Source organism: Anopheles stephensi, chromosome 2 (assembly GCF_013141755.1).
Source record: "Anopheles stephensi strain Indian chromosome 2, UCI_ANSTEP_V1.0, whole genome shotgun sequence".
Lineage (NCBI taxonomy): Eukaryota > Metazoa > Arthropoda > Insecta > Diptera > Culicidae > Anopheles > Anopheles stephensi.
Genome location: NC_050202.1, coordinates 21099021 through 21111537, shown reverse-complemented (window position 1 = coordinate 21111537; position 12517 = coordinate 21099021). Strand labels below are relative to the sequence as shown.

The 12517-nt window shown below is 46.5% G+C and overlaps 2 protein-coding genes and 2 non-coding genes across 14 annotated transcripts; 3 read left to right on the top strand and 1 right to left on the bottom strand.

The window, feature by feature from the left end:
- The first annotated feature begins 143 nt into the window (after positions 1 to 143).
- LOC118503497 (zinc finger protein rotund) lies at positions 144 to 12053 on the top strand. Of its 11 annotated transcripts, none has more exons than XM_036036826.1 (5): positions 202 to 220; positions 256 to 333; positions 412 to 429; positions 9266 to 10608; positions 10674 to 12053. In XM_036036826.1, the coding sequence occupies exons 4-5, from the start codon at positions 9288 to 9290 to the stop codon at positions 10976 to 10978; spliced, it is 1626 nt and encodes a 541-aa protein (XP_035892719.1). In that variant the 5' UTR covers positions 202 to 220; positions 256 to 333; positions 412 to 429; positions 9266 to 9287; the 3' UTR covers positions 10979 to 12053. The 11 variants fall into 11 exon arrangements, 10 of the variants coding, with proteins under 10 accessions (XP_035892717.1, XP_035892719.1, XP_035892725.1 ...); XR_004905187.1 differs by lacking the exons at positions 202 to 220; positions 256 to 333; positions 412 to 429 and adding exons at positions 5794 to 6203; positions 6280 to 7165 and having other exon boundaries at positions 10674 to 11176; positions 11249 to 12053; XM_036036824.1 differs by having other exon boundaries at positions 144 to 333.
- Positions 867 to 970, top strand: LOC118508599. Its single transcript, XR_004905816.1, has one exon. It is a non-coding gene; the product is annotated as a U6atac minor spliceosomal RNA (small nuclear RNA).
- Trnar-acg lies at positions 1238 to 1310 on the top strand. The gene has a single exon. It is a non-coding gene; the product is annotated as a tRNA-Arg (tRNA).
- LOC118503499 (thioredoxin domain-containing protein 15) lies at positions 1477 to 2752 on the bottom strand. Its single transcript, XM_036036833.1, has 2 exons — positions 2607 to 2752; positions 1477 to 2517 (listed from the first exon to the last, which is right to left on the bottom strand). Exons 1-2 carry the CDS (start codon positions 2641 to 2643, stop codon positions 1592 to 1594), a joined length of 963 nt encoding a protein of 320 aa, XP_035892726.1. The 5' UTR covers positions 2644 to 2752; the 3' UTR covers positions 1477 to 1591.
- Positions 12054 to 12517: the final 464 nt, after the last annotated feature.

Genomic DNA, 12517 nt, shown 5'->3' with positions numbered 1-12517 from the left:
TGTACAGAAAATAAATTATTTGTTTGCGAAGCCGCTTCCCACAGTGCGCTGACAGAACATGTTTTGACAGTTCAGGAAAACGCTTCAGACACAACGAAACGCTTCAGAAAAGCCGAAACTCAACGAAACTTTTTGTGTACACATTTCATCAAACGAAAGTCCGACGGAAAGTGCATCCAGTTTGTTTACAAATATCGAGGAATCACAGGCAAAAAATCCCTGCATTGCATTTTGCATTTTAAGATCATTGCATGATCCTGCATTGCATTTTAACGAACTGCGTCGTGGACTGATTGATTTCGAATAAGTTTTAGTGGGTTTAGTCAGCAGAAGGTATGTGCGCTAGCATGTAACACAATCGCCTGAAGAATATGTTAATGGGGCCAATGAATGTTTCTTTTCTCTTTTCAGACATGGCTTGGCAAATTGGTAAGAAGAGCTATATCAATTGCTATTCTATCTTAACCTCCCTTACTAATTAATAGCTTTGTAGAAGTAGAACAGCGCTCTGGGATATGCGATACTTGCATATTGCTTGCTTTTGTGAAGTAGTGGAGTACGTAACATTGTCCTACGGTACATGAAAGTTCATCGTACTGTTGTGCTGGACGCTTATTACGAAGCAATCTTAAACGAATAAGTAGAGCTTGTAATCAGGATAAGCAATATTTTAAAGAAAATACTAATCTGTTCAACCAGCTGGTCAGCAATTAATCATTAGGGAACATTTTTTAATACGTTTTTACGGAACGTTTTTACGTTCCGGTTGCACTTTTAGCGACTGTTGTAGTGTTCTTCGCTATCTATCGCTAGAACAAGAATTTTACGTGAAGGGTATATATATCGAAAAAAATTCGAGGAAATTCGTGTCATTTGAAAGGAGAGCAGGTTAGCACTCCCCTTGACAAGGATGGAACACACAATCTGAGATCAGTGGGCACCTGATAGAAACTGGTCTCGGCCATTTTTTGCTGCCCCAACTGATTGTTTTACAGCTAGTATTGTAATATTTTTAGTAAAGAGTTTATTAGAACGTGTATAAACAAAGTTACAGAGCAAAATTATTGCTTTTATTCGGCAAAGGATGAGCAAACATCTTGAAATGAGCAAAAAATTTACATAAGCAGAACAATTGAGGTAATGATTTTAGTTCAAACAGTAAACATGCACTGTATTGAAACCATCGCTGTCATTCGCAAAACATCAAACGATGTTTAAGACACCCTCTTCATAAGCGGGTCCTGTGGCGCAATGGATAACGCGTCTGACTACGGATCAGAAGATTCCAGGTTCGACTCCTGGCAGGATCGTTGTTAAAAGTTTTTTATATCTCTTCCTCCACATGCTTTTCTTTTGTATTTTCCTAATAATGCACATAGATCGGACCCATAGTAAAAACACAACCAATAAGAAGTAGAACATATAACCTTAACACGAACGTTTCTGACAACGAAAATTGTAAAAGTAGCCACTAAATACAAGTCGAACCAATTTGGTACGTCTATTTCTTTAATTTTACGTTAAAACTAAACGCAACACATCAATAACAACTAAGCAGAAGGAAACAGAATTAGATTGTACTCCTTCCTGCTTAACTATGCTGCGCTGCCGATTCTCGCCAATTTCGCTTGATCATCTCGATGATCTGTGCGTACAGCGTTGATTTCGAAAAGTAGTAGCACGTGCAGACAAGGATGAAAGCCCACGCGACATACAGCCAGTAATCCGTCCGGTACTCCACCTTGTTCGACAGTGGACCTTTGAAATCGTCCGATATGTAGTGCAGTACCGTGGTGCTGCTCTTTTGGTTCACCAACCGTGGTTCGATGCCTGTGTGCCGGGTGACAAACTTGGCCAGCGACGTGAGCGTCATCTCCGTACCGTTGTACTTCACCAGCGGACGTCCCTGGTGGAACAGCATTATCGTGGGCAGTCCCACGATTCCGAACTCACCGTTTAGGTAATGGAAGTTGTACGCATCAATCGCGGTCACCAGCAAATCGGGAAAGTGCCGTGCCAGGGCGTTATAGTGCGGTGCCACCATCGCACTGTGGATACAGGTTTGCGTGTAGAACAGCATCAGAAAACAGTGGCCCGCCTCGTTCCGCTTGGTTGCATTGCCACCGTGCGGGAACCCTTGCACAATGTCCTTGGGCGAGGTGATGATGAAGAGCGTGCCGTTTGTTTCCACCGGATTGCATTTTACGCGCAGTGGCGATTTGCGACTACCGTCCGGACTCGTACCATCCTCCTGCTGATGGATTTGTACCAGCGGGCAGTACAGTTTGTCCCAGTACGTGATGTAATCGTACCACGAGCTTAGGTACCATTTGCGCTGTTCAGGTGGTGGAACTGTGCTTGGCTCGGTGTTTTCGACTTTCTCGTCCTTCGCCTTTTCTACACTCGAACCCCCACCGAATGGACTGGACGCGAAGAATTCACCGTTCCACAGTTGCATGTAGAAATCTAAACTCTTGAACCGAAAGGCGTTCGCATTGCTGACTAGTGGTAGGAAAACTACGAGTAAACACAATCCGATTCGAAGCGGTTGGTATTGAATTAACAATGGAAAATACGTTTCGGCCAAAGGAAAGCCATTCACTTACCGAAAATGAGGAGAATTTTGTGGTTTAGAAGCACCATTTTCGTTTTCGTATCGTATAAGTGGCTATGCTTGCCAAGGATAGGCTTTGTTTACGTCTGGTGTGATGTTTTCGAGAGCAATTTGACAGCTGCTGTCACATGGTGCATTGGTTAACCCTCAAAGCGACCAGTTTTCAACCGTTTTTGAAATTACGTTCTATTACACCACATATTTGAATTGGCCGGAAAATCTGATGCTTTGCGCGTTTCGAACCGCCATTCAAACCGAGTTTTATGTGCGGAAAAGAACAACTACTTTTTGTCAGAAATTTGATTTTAAAAAATATCAGCAAACCGGTATGAAATCCCTTTCCGAAGCGCCTCACCGTACACAGGACTGACTATCCAGCAATGGGTAAAGCTGGTCAAGGAAGCCAGTAATACAAGGTCAAGAATTCTTGAGGCTGTAGAGCTATAGAAGAAGAATTAGTAATATTTCAAGCTAGACCACTATCGACATTGCGATGGGCCACGGATACTCTGGAATAGTTTTCACACCGATATCAAACACCCAAATCGTTTCGTATCCTACTAACCACCGAAAACCACGAGAATTCAGAATTCGTTTCAAAATATCAAACACAGTCATCGTTTCTAAAATTGCGATTTCAGTCTGTCTCCATTGCCACGCCACGGATGCCACATCTAAACACACAATATCAAAACTTCTCCCCATTAATACAGTAGCTTGATTTTCAAGTTCGATAAATTAACAGTGTGTTAAAGAATTAAAAATTTCAAAATTTTAATAATGCAATGCACACAATAAGAGACACACCTTTGTCTAGAAATAAGCGATCGAAACAAACAGCGCTAGAATTAGGTCGATTGTTGACATGTTTCTGTATCTAATTTTACAAATAGTGAATGGTTCCACCAGGTTTATCAAAAAAATAATTTACCGCCAAAGTTGTAGGTCGAAGACTTCTAAAATTTAAACCTCAGGACAGTAATCAAATCAGGCCAAAATTAAATTAAATATTATTTCAGTATTCTACAGCAGTTAAGTACAAAGCGGCCACGATTGAATGTGTCGCGATGTGTTTGCTGAAATGAACTGATAAAAAACCGATCCCGCGATAATCGAGGTTCTATACGTCCATCGAGCCCGAGGATCACGTGCTTGCTGCTGAGCAATGCACCGTTGAATCGGATTTAATTTAAGAACAGAATTGATTCGAATGCAACATTATCACCATCAAGACTTCTATCATTTTCCTTAGCAGAACACCCTCAGAAAAGTAATTAAACCGTTTCGAAGATGCTGCACCACTTACTATCTGGTTTTTATTCACGAAAACCTCTCCAACAGATTAGATACACGCTGAGGCGCTTAACATTCTATTCCCGTGGCTCTGCTCTAGGCAGAATTCAATGCAATCTGGCATCTAAGCCAGATGCAGACGACGGTGTCCCGCGTGTATGTAATGACGGCGGGTTTTCCCATTCGTTCCCGTGTCCGAAAAAAGACCGCGGCATCAGAGCATCATATCGATGCGAGTGCCGGGGTTTGGCATTTACGATAAGAACATGCACCGTCAACATCACCCGCACACACCGAACCGAAGTCGCCGAAGTTTGGCCGTTTCGCTCGCTCACCCCTCGCTCTTATTAAGCGCAACGCGTTGCAAGATAGGCCGGCAGCCGCTTATCGCACCACCCTTCCCTTGCTGCACACCACACCCTTCCACGTGCCTTGTCGACCATCACGCGGTCGTTGGCAGGTCGTTGACGTCAGGTTCCCTCCTTGTGCGTTGCTGGCGCGAGAGGGTTGCCCGTGAGATGAGCAGTGTATCGGCAATAAGAAGGGCCTTTGCATCCAGGGAACGGCATCAAGAAGGGAACGAAGTACACGCGAGGGTGGACGACTTCTGAATGAATTTGTGATCAACACACACACACACACCCGCCCGCTACTCACAATGTATCGGTTTATTTTTGGGCACACAAGGATTCGGCAGTAGGAACAGAGACACAAAAGGTGCGTGACAGAGACAAGATGCGTTGTAATGTCAGGTCCGGCACGCGCAAACGCGCACGCGAGATGGAAAAGAGTGTTTGGTGGCAGCAGTAGTAGCAGCAGCAGCAGAAGCAGCGGCAGTATAATGTCGTCATCACGCGAGATCCTTTTTTGACGGGAAGCCCGTCGAGGGTTATCCATCTGTCTGTCTGTGTGTGTGTGCGTATGGTGCGCGGGCGTTTGTATTTACGTTTTGTTTTTCGTGAACCAATTTAATACAGGGTTTCCGAGAAGAACTAACGATGTGCGAGCCATTTCTGGGCAAAGGCTAGGTTGAAGTAAACAACTGCCAGGTAGAACTGGCGATCTGTTGCCCTTTCTGGACTAAAGCCAAGTTGAACTAGACACAGGCTAGGTTGAAGTGGACGATGGCCAGGTTGAACTGAAATGTCAAATTTGAAACAATTGCTGAAGCGTTCGCAAACGGTTGGGGTAACGCTTGATTTTAAAAAATATTAAAAAAATGACCGGTAAAACCATATTATTTGTAATAAATTTTTTTAAAGGATATTAATTGAAGAGAACGCTTCAATTGCAACGTAGCTCGTATGTAATTATAAAATTATTGTTTACAGCTCTTTGAGCATGTTTCAATGCTCAAAAATATTTTTTTTTGTAATGTTATTTTTGCTTTCCAAGTGCAGTGTAATTGAGCAATATACGCCAAATTTAGGTGAGTTCAATAAATATAATATCTTGAAGCAAGCCATTGCAAATTCTAAAGCTCAAAGCGCATTAAATAATAATTTTATAATTACATACGAGCTGCGTTGCAATTGAAGCGTTCTCTTCTATTCATATCCTTTAAAAAAAATATTACAAATAATATGGTTTTTACCGGTCATTTTTTAAATATTTTTTAAAATCAAGCGTTACCCCAACCGTTTGCGAACGCTTCAGCAATTGTTTCAAATTTGACATTTCAGTTCAACCTGGCCATCGTCCACTTCAACCTAGCCTGTGTCTAGTTCAACTTGGCTTTAGTCCAGAAAGGGCAACAGATCGCCAGTTCTACCTGGCAGTTGTTTACTTCAACCTAGCCTTTGCCCAGAAATGGCTCGCACATCGTTAGTTCTTCTCGGAAACCCTGTAAGGCACAAAAGAGAGACGGAGCAGCCTACCCGGTTAGTAGTGCTACAGTCGTACGCAGTTCGGATTTGTGTGTGGTGGCGAGTCCTCGTGCGAGAGGGGTCGCGCGCTGGCAAGACGGCTTTGCCAATAATAGCGTCGGGTAAAGTGGGCGACAGGCAGAGCAGTGTTTACAAAACATGCTGTACGCAGGATCCGCTCCGCAAGGGTGAGCAGCAGCGTATTTTGGGAGAAGCCGAAGCCGAATATAGCGAAAAACGCGCAGAACCGGGTGCGTACGGCCGTCACAACCGTTCCAAGTGCAGGAGTAGCAGCGTGTAGGTGCCGTCGAAGCAGGCGGTGAGTTGTTGATAACAACGCCGCGCATACAGTGTGAATCTGGTCCTCCATGCCAACCACCACGGACTATGTGGATGACGAATCGTAGTAGTAGTAGTAGTAGTAGTAGCTGGTGAGTGGATGATGGACATTCAGAACACGCGGTATTCCAGGTTCTAGACATCACGTCGCTGGTTAATTTTTCGAAGTTGCGGCATCTTTTCTTTTAGCCGAGAGAGCCCTTGAAAAGCTGCACTTTTGTTGACTCATCATTGACGGTGCGCTATCTCCCGCAAAACTGCAATCTGCTCCCCTGCGTAGATATGCCCGGCCACCAAAGCTCCTCCCGACCGAGGAATCAAAAGGTGCAATTTCATTCGCTCGTAAATCGATAAGAAATTCGAGCTGTGTGTATGTGTGTTTTTTTATGTTGGCCTTTACTGACGGATTTAATTGGTTCTCCCCACCCGGACGGTCCCAACTCACCATCCCCATTATCGGGTGTTCCTGCGGGATACGTATGGGATCAAAATCGAAACTCCCAAACAAAAAAAAAGAAGCGGAGTGTGAGTGTGTGCGTTTGGAGGAAGAAAACAGGAAAAACTGGGAAGGATAACTGTGAGGAAGAGTGTTGTGTGCGGCACAGGCGCAACACGAGCGCGAGGCGGTGTGGTGTGTGTTTTCTTGGCTGATCCCGTGCTCGGGTTCCTGCGGGTGGCTCGCTTCCTGGATGCGTGCGTGGCGACCAGTAGTGATGTCTCACACCAGCCAACAACAAGTCCACTGTGCTGTGTGGTGCTGCCTTACCAAGTGTGTGCTTCTGCACTTCTGATGTGCCCATATAAGGGTGGGGGGAGAGTTCCCAGAGGATAGCGTGTGGTACCTGGCACGCGAGACAGGATCAAGTGTAGTCCCCAACATAAGCCCGAAGAGTGAGCCTCAGAAATTCTACTTGAAAAAAAAACAACAACTTTTAAAGTTAATAATCGTAGTAGCAAGCGATTACTACGCATTCATCAGTGCAAGTGTCGGAAAACGAAACGAAACACTCCTTGTTGGGAAATACAACGGCCTACTACGTCGTACTCGTGCGAGGTAAGTTGGATTTCGCGGAAAAACATCAACCCACCCACCAACAACACAACAGGGAAAAATACTTCCACCGAAAAAAGAAAAAACGCTAGAAGAACTTCTCAATGGCCGTACGACGCATTACCGCATCGTGGAAAGGGATTTTGTTTTGAATTTTCGCTGCCTTCACGCCCACCCTTCGTTCAGCTGGCGGTAGGTAGAAAAGTGGAGCAAAGGACACGGCCTACAGCAGCTCCCCGGTTAGCACAAACATGGTGGCCGTGGTGAAAGTGAAAGTGAAATCCCCAGACCCTCGCCATATTACGCGTTATCCTTCATCGTCCGTGTGGGCGACAGGGCGACTCCATTCCACACCACCATTTTGTGTTGAATTTTCGGGCCCCTACTCTCGCTCTAGCTATCTCGCTCCCGCTTTCGCTTGATTGTTTTCCCTGCGAGTTGCCAATGGAGATCACACTCAGCAGAGTATAGAGAGCGAGAGAAAGAAAAACGCCGAGCCTCACCCGTATTTGGTGCGCGCGTCCACCATCTTCTTCCGGTCGTCTCCAGTGTGCGTGAGCGTTGCCTCCTTCCATCGTCCATTTCGTCCACCGATGGGAAAATGCCTTCACGTGGCTGGCACGCACACAACCACACCGGCCGCCCAGTGTAAGTGAGTGAGACGACCACCGGCGGCCTACCTACTGCCTGGCAAGAGGAAAATTTGGTGGTGCACCGGCGCACCGCGGTATTGGGCGAGTCACACCGCACCGCAACACTACCACACACGCGCGCGCGAAAAGGGCGAGAAGCAAAAACAAAAAAAAAATGGGCATCGAAATACTACAAACCGGAACCACGCACGCATACCAACGAGAGGATGGCTAAACAAAACACTCACCACCGTTCGTCCTGCACAAACCTACGTCGCCTACGCTGTATACACGCCTACGCGCGTTTGATACAAGCGTTTGGCCTAAATTTCCTAAATCCTCCCTGCCTTCACTCACCACCCGTCTTTTCGATGGGTGCGCGTGAACGACGAACAATCGAACGAGGGAAAGAGGGACCCATTTTCCGCCAGGACGGCCAGGGATGTATATCGCACCGTGCGCGCACGCACACACACAGAAATCAACACATACACTGGTAGCAATAACTTCATGTGAAGATTAATATGTTTGGTGATTAGGTTTTACGTTTTCATAGAAAAGATATCCTTACTGAAGTAAGCACACTAAATCACATTGCCCTTCAACCAGATCGTTGATTTTCCTTAGATAATAAACTGCTTTACTAGCTTTGGGTGGGATTGTTTACGAAGATCGGTCTTCTCTACATTGATTCATGAGATTTTTAACCAAACCAGAACTTAGAATTATTCAAGTTAAGACATATTGTGGACGTCAAATGTTCTAATGTGTCTTGGTTACGAAAGGTCGGATGTATGTAATTTAAATTTCAATCGTGTATCAAATACTTCTTCTAATGATTCTACACAACCACAATACTCGCAGCTGGATAGTCCTGCTTACCGGGAAAATCGGACCCTTTACTACCTCTGCCACCGGTCCGCTCCAGAATCAAATACGTATGCGGTTTGAAAAGTTTCGGATGTGTATGCTAATACTCGGTACTGCACTAAAAGCAATCGTAAATACAAAGATTGCATACTTTCGGGCGTTGCAGGAGCCTCGAGGGTTAAGACGATTTTAACGACCTCACGAAATTAGGCTTGAATTGGGTGCCGTTATCTAAGAAAAAATCTGTGTCGGCCATTAATTTGCGTAAGTGCTTTTGGGTAGTGCAAGATATTAGCTGAGAACAGGATTGGGGATAAATAACATCAGTTGTATCATAAATATGGCCATCACTGTACATAAATCACATCAAAGTTGTGAATGAAACGACGCCTTCCCTTTTACTTTTCCGAGTCTGCTTTTTTCCCGAGAAACCTGCCATCAAAAGCTCGGAATGTTATTGTAGCATCGCAAGACTTAGGCGAATGTAGAGTATTTTTATATTATAATTTAAAAAAATTAAATATTTCGGTTATTCAACACAGCTTATAATGATAATAATGATTCGCTTGTTTTTTTTTTCCTCTCCAATCTCATCCAACAGTTGCTGAGCCTCGCTTGATGCGATGAATTTTTCACCCTTCGGGACCCACTTTCCCGGTACGATACCGGGAATCCATCAGTTTGCCAGCTCGGGACTGGTAACGAGCGTACCGACGACTTCGCACGACTCCACGAATCGATACCATTCCATCAATTCGAACGTCAACATGGCCCACTTCAACCAGAGCCATGCTCCAATTCTTGGCAAGTTCCACCGGGATAGCCAGGAGTCCGGTGGAAACGCGGGCGGCGGTGCAGGCTCCAACAAGTACAACGGTCATGCGGCGGCGGGTTCGGGCAACAGCACCATCCCGACGACAACGACCAGTGGTGGAGCCGGTGCGGGACAGTACACGAACCCCTACAGCCAACATTCGCACGTGGCCGAACACAAACAGCGCAACATGTACCATCAGCCGTCCGTGGGCAACAGTAGCTCGACCGGAGCCAGTAACGGCCAGAGCGCACAGGAGCTTAGTCAAGATATTAGTGCGCTGTTGCAGCAGGCGGACAGCAAGCGTGTCCTGCAGAACCCTAGCTGGCAATCGCTAACACCGGGCGCATCCGTCGCCGACTATCTGTCCCATCTGCCGGGCAGTGCACTACCTCTTTCGCTGCACCACTTCCTGAAGTACTCGGCGGAGAACATCAAGAAGGAGGCACAGAATCCACTCACCAGCCTCGACATGTCACAGGCACAATCGCAATCCCACAGCACCGGTGGCGGCGGTGGTGGAGGACATGGTAGCAATAATGGGGCCGGAATGGTGCTTCCCGCTTCACAGACCATTGCGAGCATTCTTGGCCATCCGGGCCAACAGCAGCAGCAGCAGCATGGCCAGCAACAGTCGGCCGGTCTTGGAGGTCACCAGGCGGGTGGTGTACAAGCTGCTGCCGCTACCTCTTCTACCGGAGGTGCCGCCAATGCCGCTTCTGCTGGATCGGGAGCCGATGCGTCCACCGATAAGAAGAAGCGGAAGAAGAAGAAGAAACCTCCGAAGGAGCGTAAACCTCGTCCAAAGCCGGGAGAGATCCAGGTACGGACGGCGCTGGACGGAAGTCTCCTGTTCCTGTGTCCCGAGTGTCAGATGGCGTACCCGGAGCGGGAGCTGCTCGAGCAGCATCTGATTGGCCACAATCTGGAGCGTCGATTCATCTGCGACATTTGCAATGCAGCACTGAAGCGTAAGGATCATCTGACGCGCCACAAGCAAAGCCACAACCCGGAGCGTCCGTTCGCCTGTACCATCTGTCTGAAGGCGTTCAAGCGCAAGGAGCAGCTGACGCTACACTTTGTCATCCATTCCGGCGAGAAGCGGCACGTGTGTCAGGAGTGTGGAAAGGGTGAGTTACGAATAACTATTCCAATGCTATTCCAATACTAACGACCGGCGATTATCTTCTTGCAGGCTTCTACCGAAAAGATCACCTCAGAAAGCATACCCGCTCGCACATCGCCCGTCGACTGAAAGCGGAACTGAGTCAACAGCAGGGCGGCAATGGGACGGATGCGGGCGCCTCTCCAAGTACCTCCCGGGCCGGGCAAATCCAAGCACAAATCAGTGCTGCCGCCCAGCAGCAGCAGCAGCAGCAACAACAATCGGCACAGCAGCAATCCCCCATGCAGCAACCTCAGCTGGCCGGTTCGAACCAGCAGCTGCAACCGCCGCAGTACCATTCCCTCACACCAGGCCAGTCACAGATGATGTCGTAAAATGGGCGTGAAGAAGACCGCGCAAGTGTCCCTCTTAAGCTTAAGTACTTATTGTCCAAAATAACCCACGCACGGCTCTTCTGATAAGCAACAGCGCATCAAAAAAAAAACGAACAGAAAACAATATATATTACCCGGCCGGGTACACAACATCGGAAAAACGATTCCGACTCGAAAGGATGGATTGCAGGTCACACGGTACGTGAAGTTGTGGCGGATAGCTTAAGCATCATTATACAGAATAAATGCTTTACGAAAGTGAAATTCCAGCCCTTCAAACTCATGCGCGCCCTCTGCCGGGAAACGTCGTTCCGATCCGATAACCCCGGGGGTAGTATATGCGACACAACCACAACAAAAAAACGACACCGCCGTGTACAAAGCTAGCTGTTAAAAAAAAAAAGACGGAAAATGGGATGTACGTATTGGATTTTCGTATGCTTTCAGTTAACATTCATTCTCAAACACACAAGGAGAAACCCTCGCTCAGGTGAACACAAACACACACACGGATTGTAGTAGGCAAGAGTAAATGGTAAGCAAACTATTTTAATACAACGGGAAGCCGTCGGCTGGTAGCACAGATGGAACGCGAGGACAAAAAGATGGATTCTCGGCTGTAGATTCTTTCGGAGCGAACAACGGTGGTGCGTACGGTAGATTTAATTACACCCTAGTACGATAGTATCATTAGTGCACAGCTAGTCTGATTACTCTAGTCCCAATTTTAGGCGTATCTTTTGGCGGGCCGGAAACACAAAACCAATACCTTAACGTAATTCATTATCCAAACAAAACGACAAAAAAATACAAAAATTCTAGACTAGTAAACTGCAGGGACAACGTGTAACAAAAAGGGGCGCAAGACAGAGCGAGAGAGGCGAGGACGTCCAGATAGGGGGCCTGGTTAGTTGAAATTTGAAATGCGTTCGAACTGAATTTTAAGACAGCAAACAAACATTAGTTGCGTATCGCGCCATCGGTCCTAGATTTAACTAAATCAATATTCTATTTATCGGTAATACTAATAAAACAAAAAATAAACCCGAACAAACAGAACACAATCACATACAAAGGAGTGCGTTGTTTAAAGACATATATGCACATTTTTTCAGGTATTAGTGCAAATTCCACACAACCTTTTGGCTTGTGTTAAAAAACATCGACCGCAAAGTAAGGTTATTGGACACAAAATTAGTTAACAGAGGCCTGACAATACCTGTAGGTGGCATCAAGCTGTAATACTCCAAATATGGGCGCTGCGGAGTCGGCTCCGATCCTACCGCTCCGGAGCCAGATCCGACGGCTCTGTAACCGACTCTACGTGTTACTGGAACCGGTCGGAGCCGATTTTCCCATCACTATTGTAACAGGGCCAGCGGCTCTGCTAACAAACACTGATTTACGTAGGGATGATGTATAGATACGAGGTGACCGCACCTTCGAAGTCGTCCAAAACTTCACCTATCTGGGGTCAAAAGTCAGCATCGACAACAACGTTGCTGGCTGCCAACCGGTCATACTCATACAGCCTGAGGT

What these genes read in the sequence shown, in the direction of transcription:
- LOC118503499 (XM_036036833.1), bottom strand. Translation starts at nt 2,643, where the DNA reads ATGGTGCTTCTAAACCACAAAATTCTCCTCATTTTCG. An exon ending in CAAAATTCTCCTCATTTTCG is followed by an intron (nt 2,518 to 2,606) that starts GTAAGTGAATGG and finishes GTTTACTCGTAG; the next exon opens with TTTTCCTACCACTAGTCAGC.
- LOC118503497 (XM_036036824.1), top strand. Translation starts at nt 9,288, where the DNA reads ATGAATTTTTCACCCTTCGGGACCCACTTTCCCGGTACGATACCGGGA. An exon ending in GTGTCAGGAGTGTGGAAAGG is followed by an intron (nt 10,609 to 10,673) that starts GTGAGTTACGAA and finishes ATCTTCTTGCAG; the next exon opens with GCTTCTACCGAAAAGATCAC.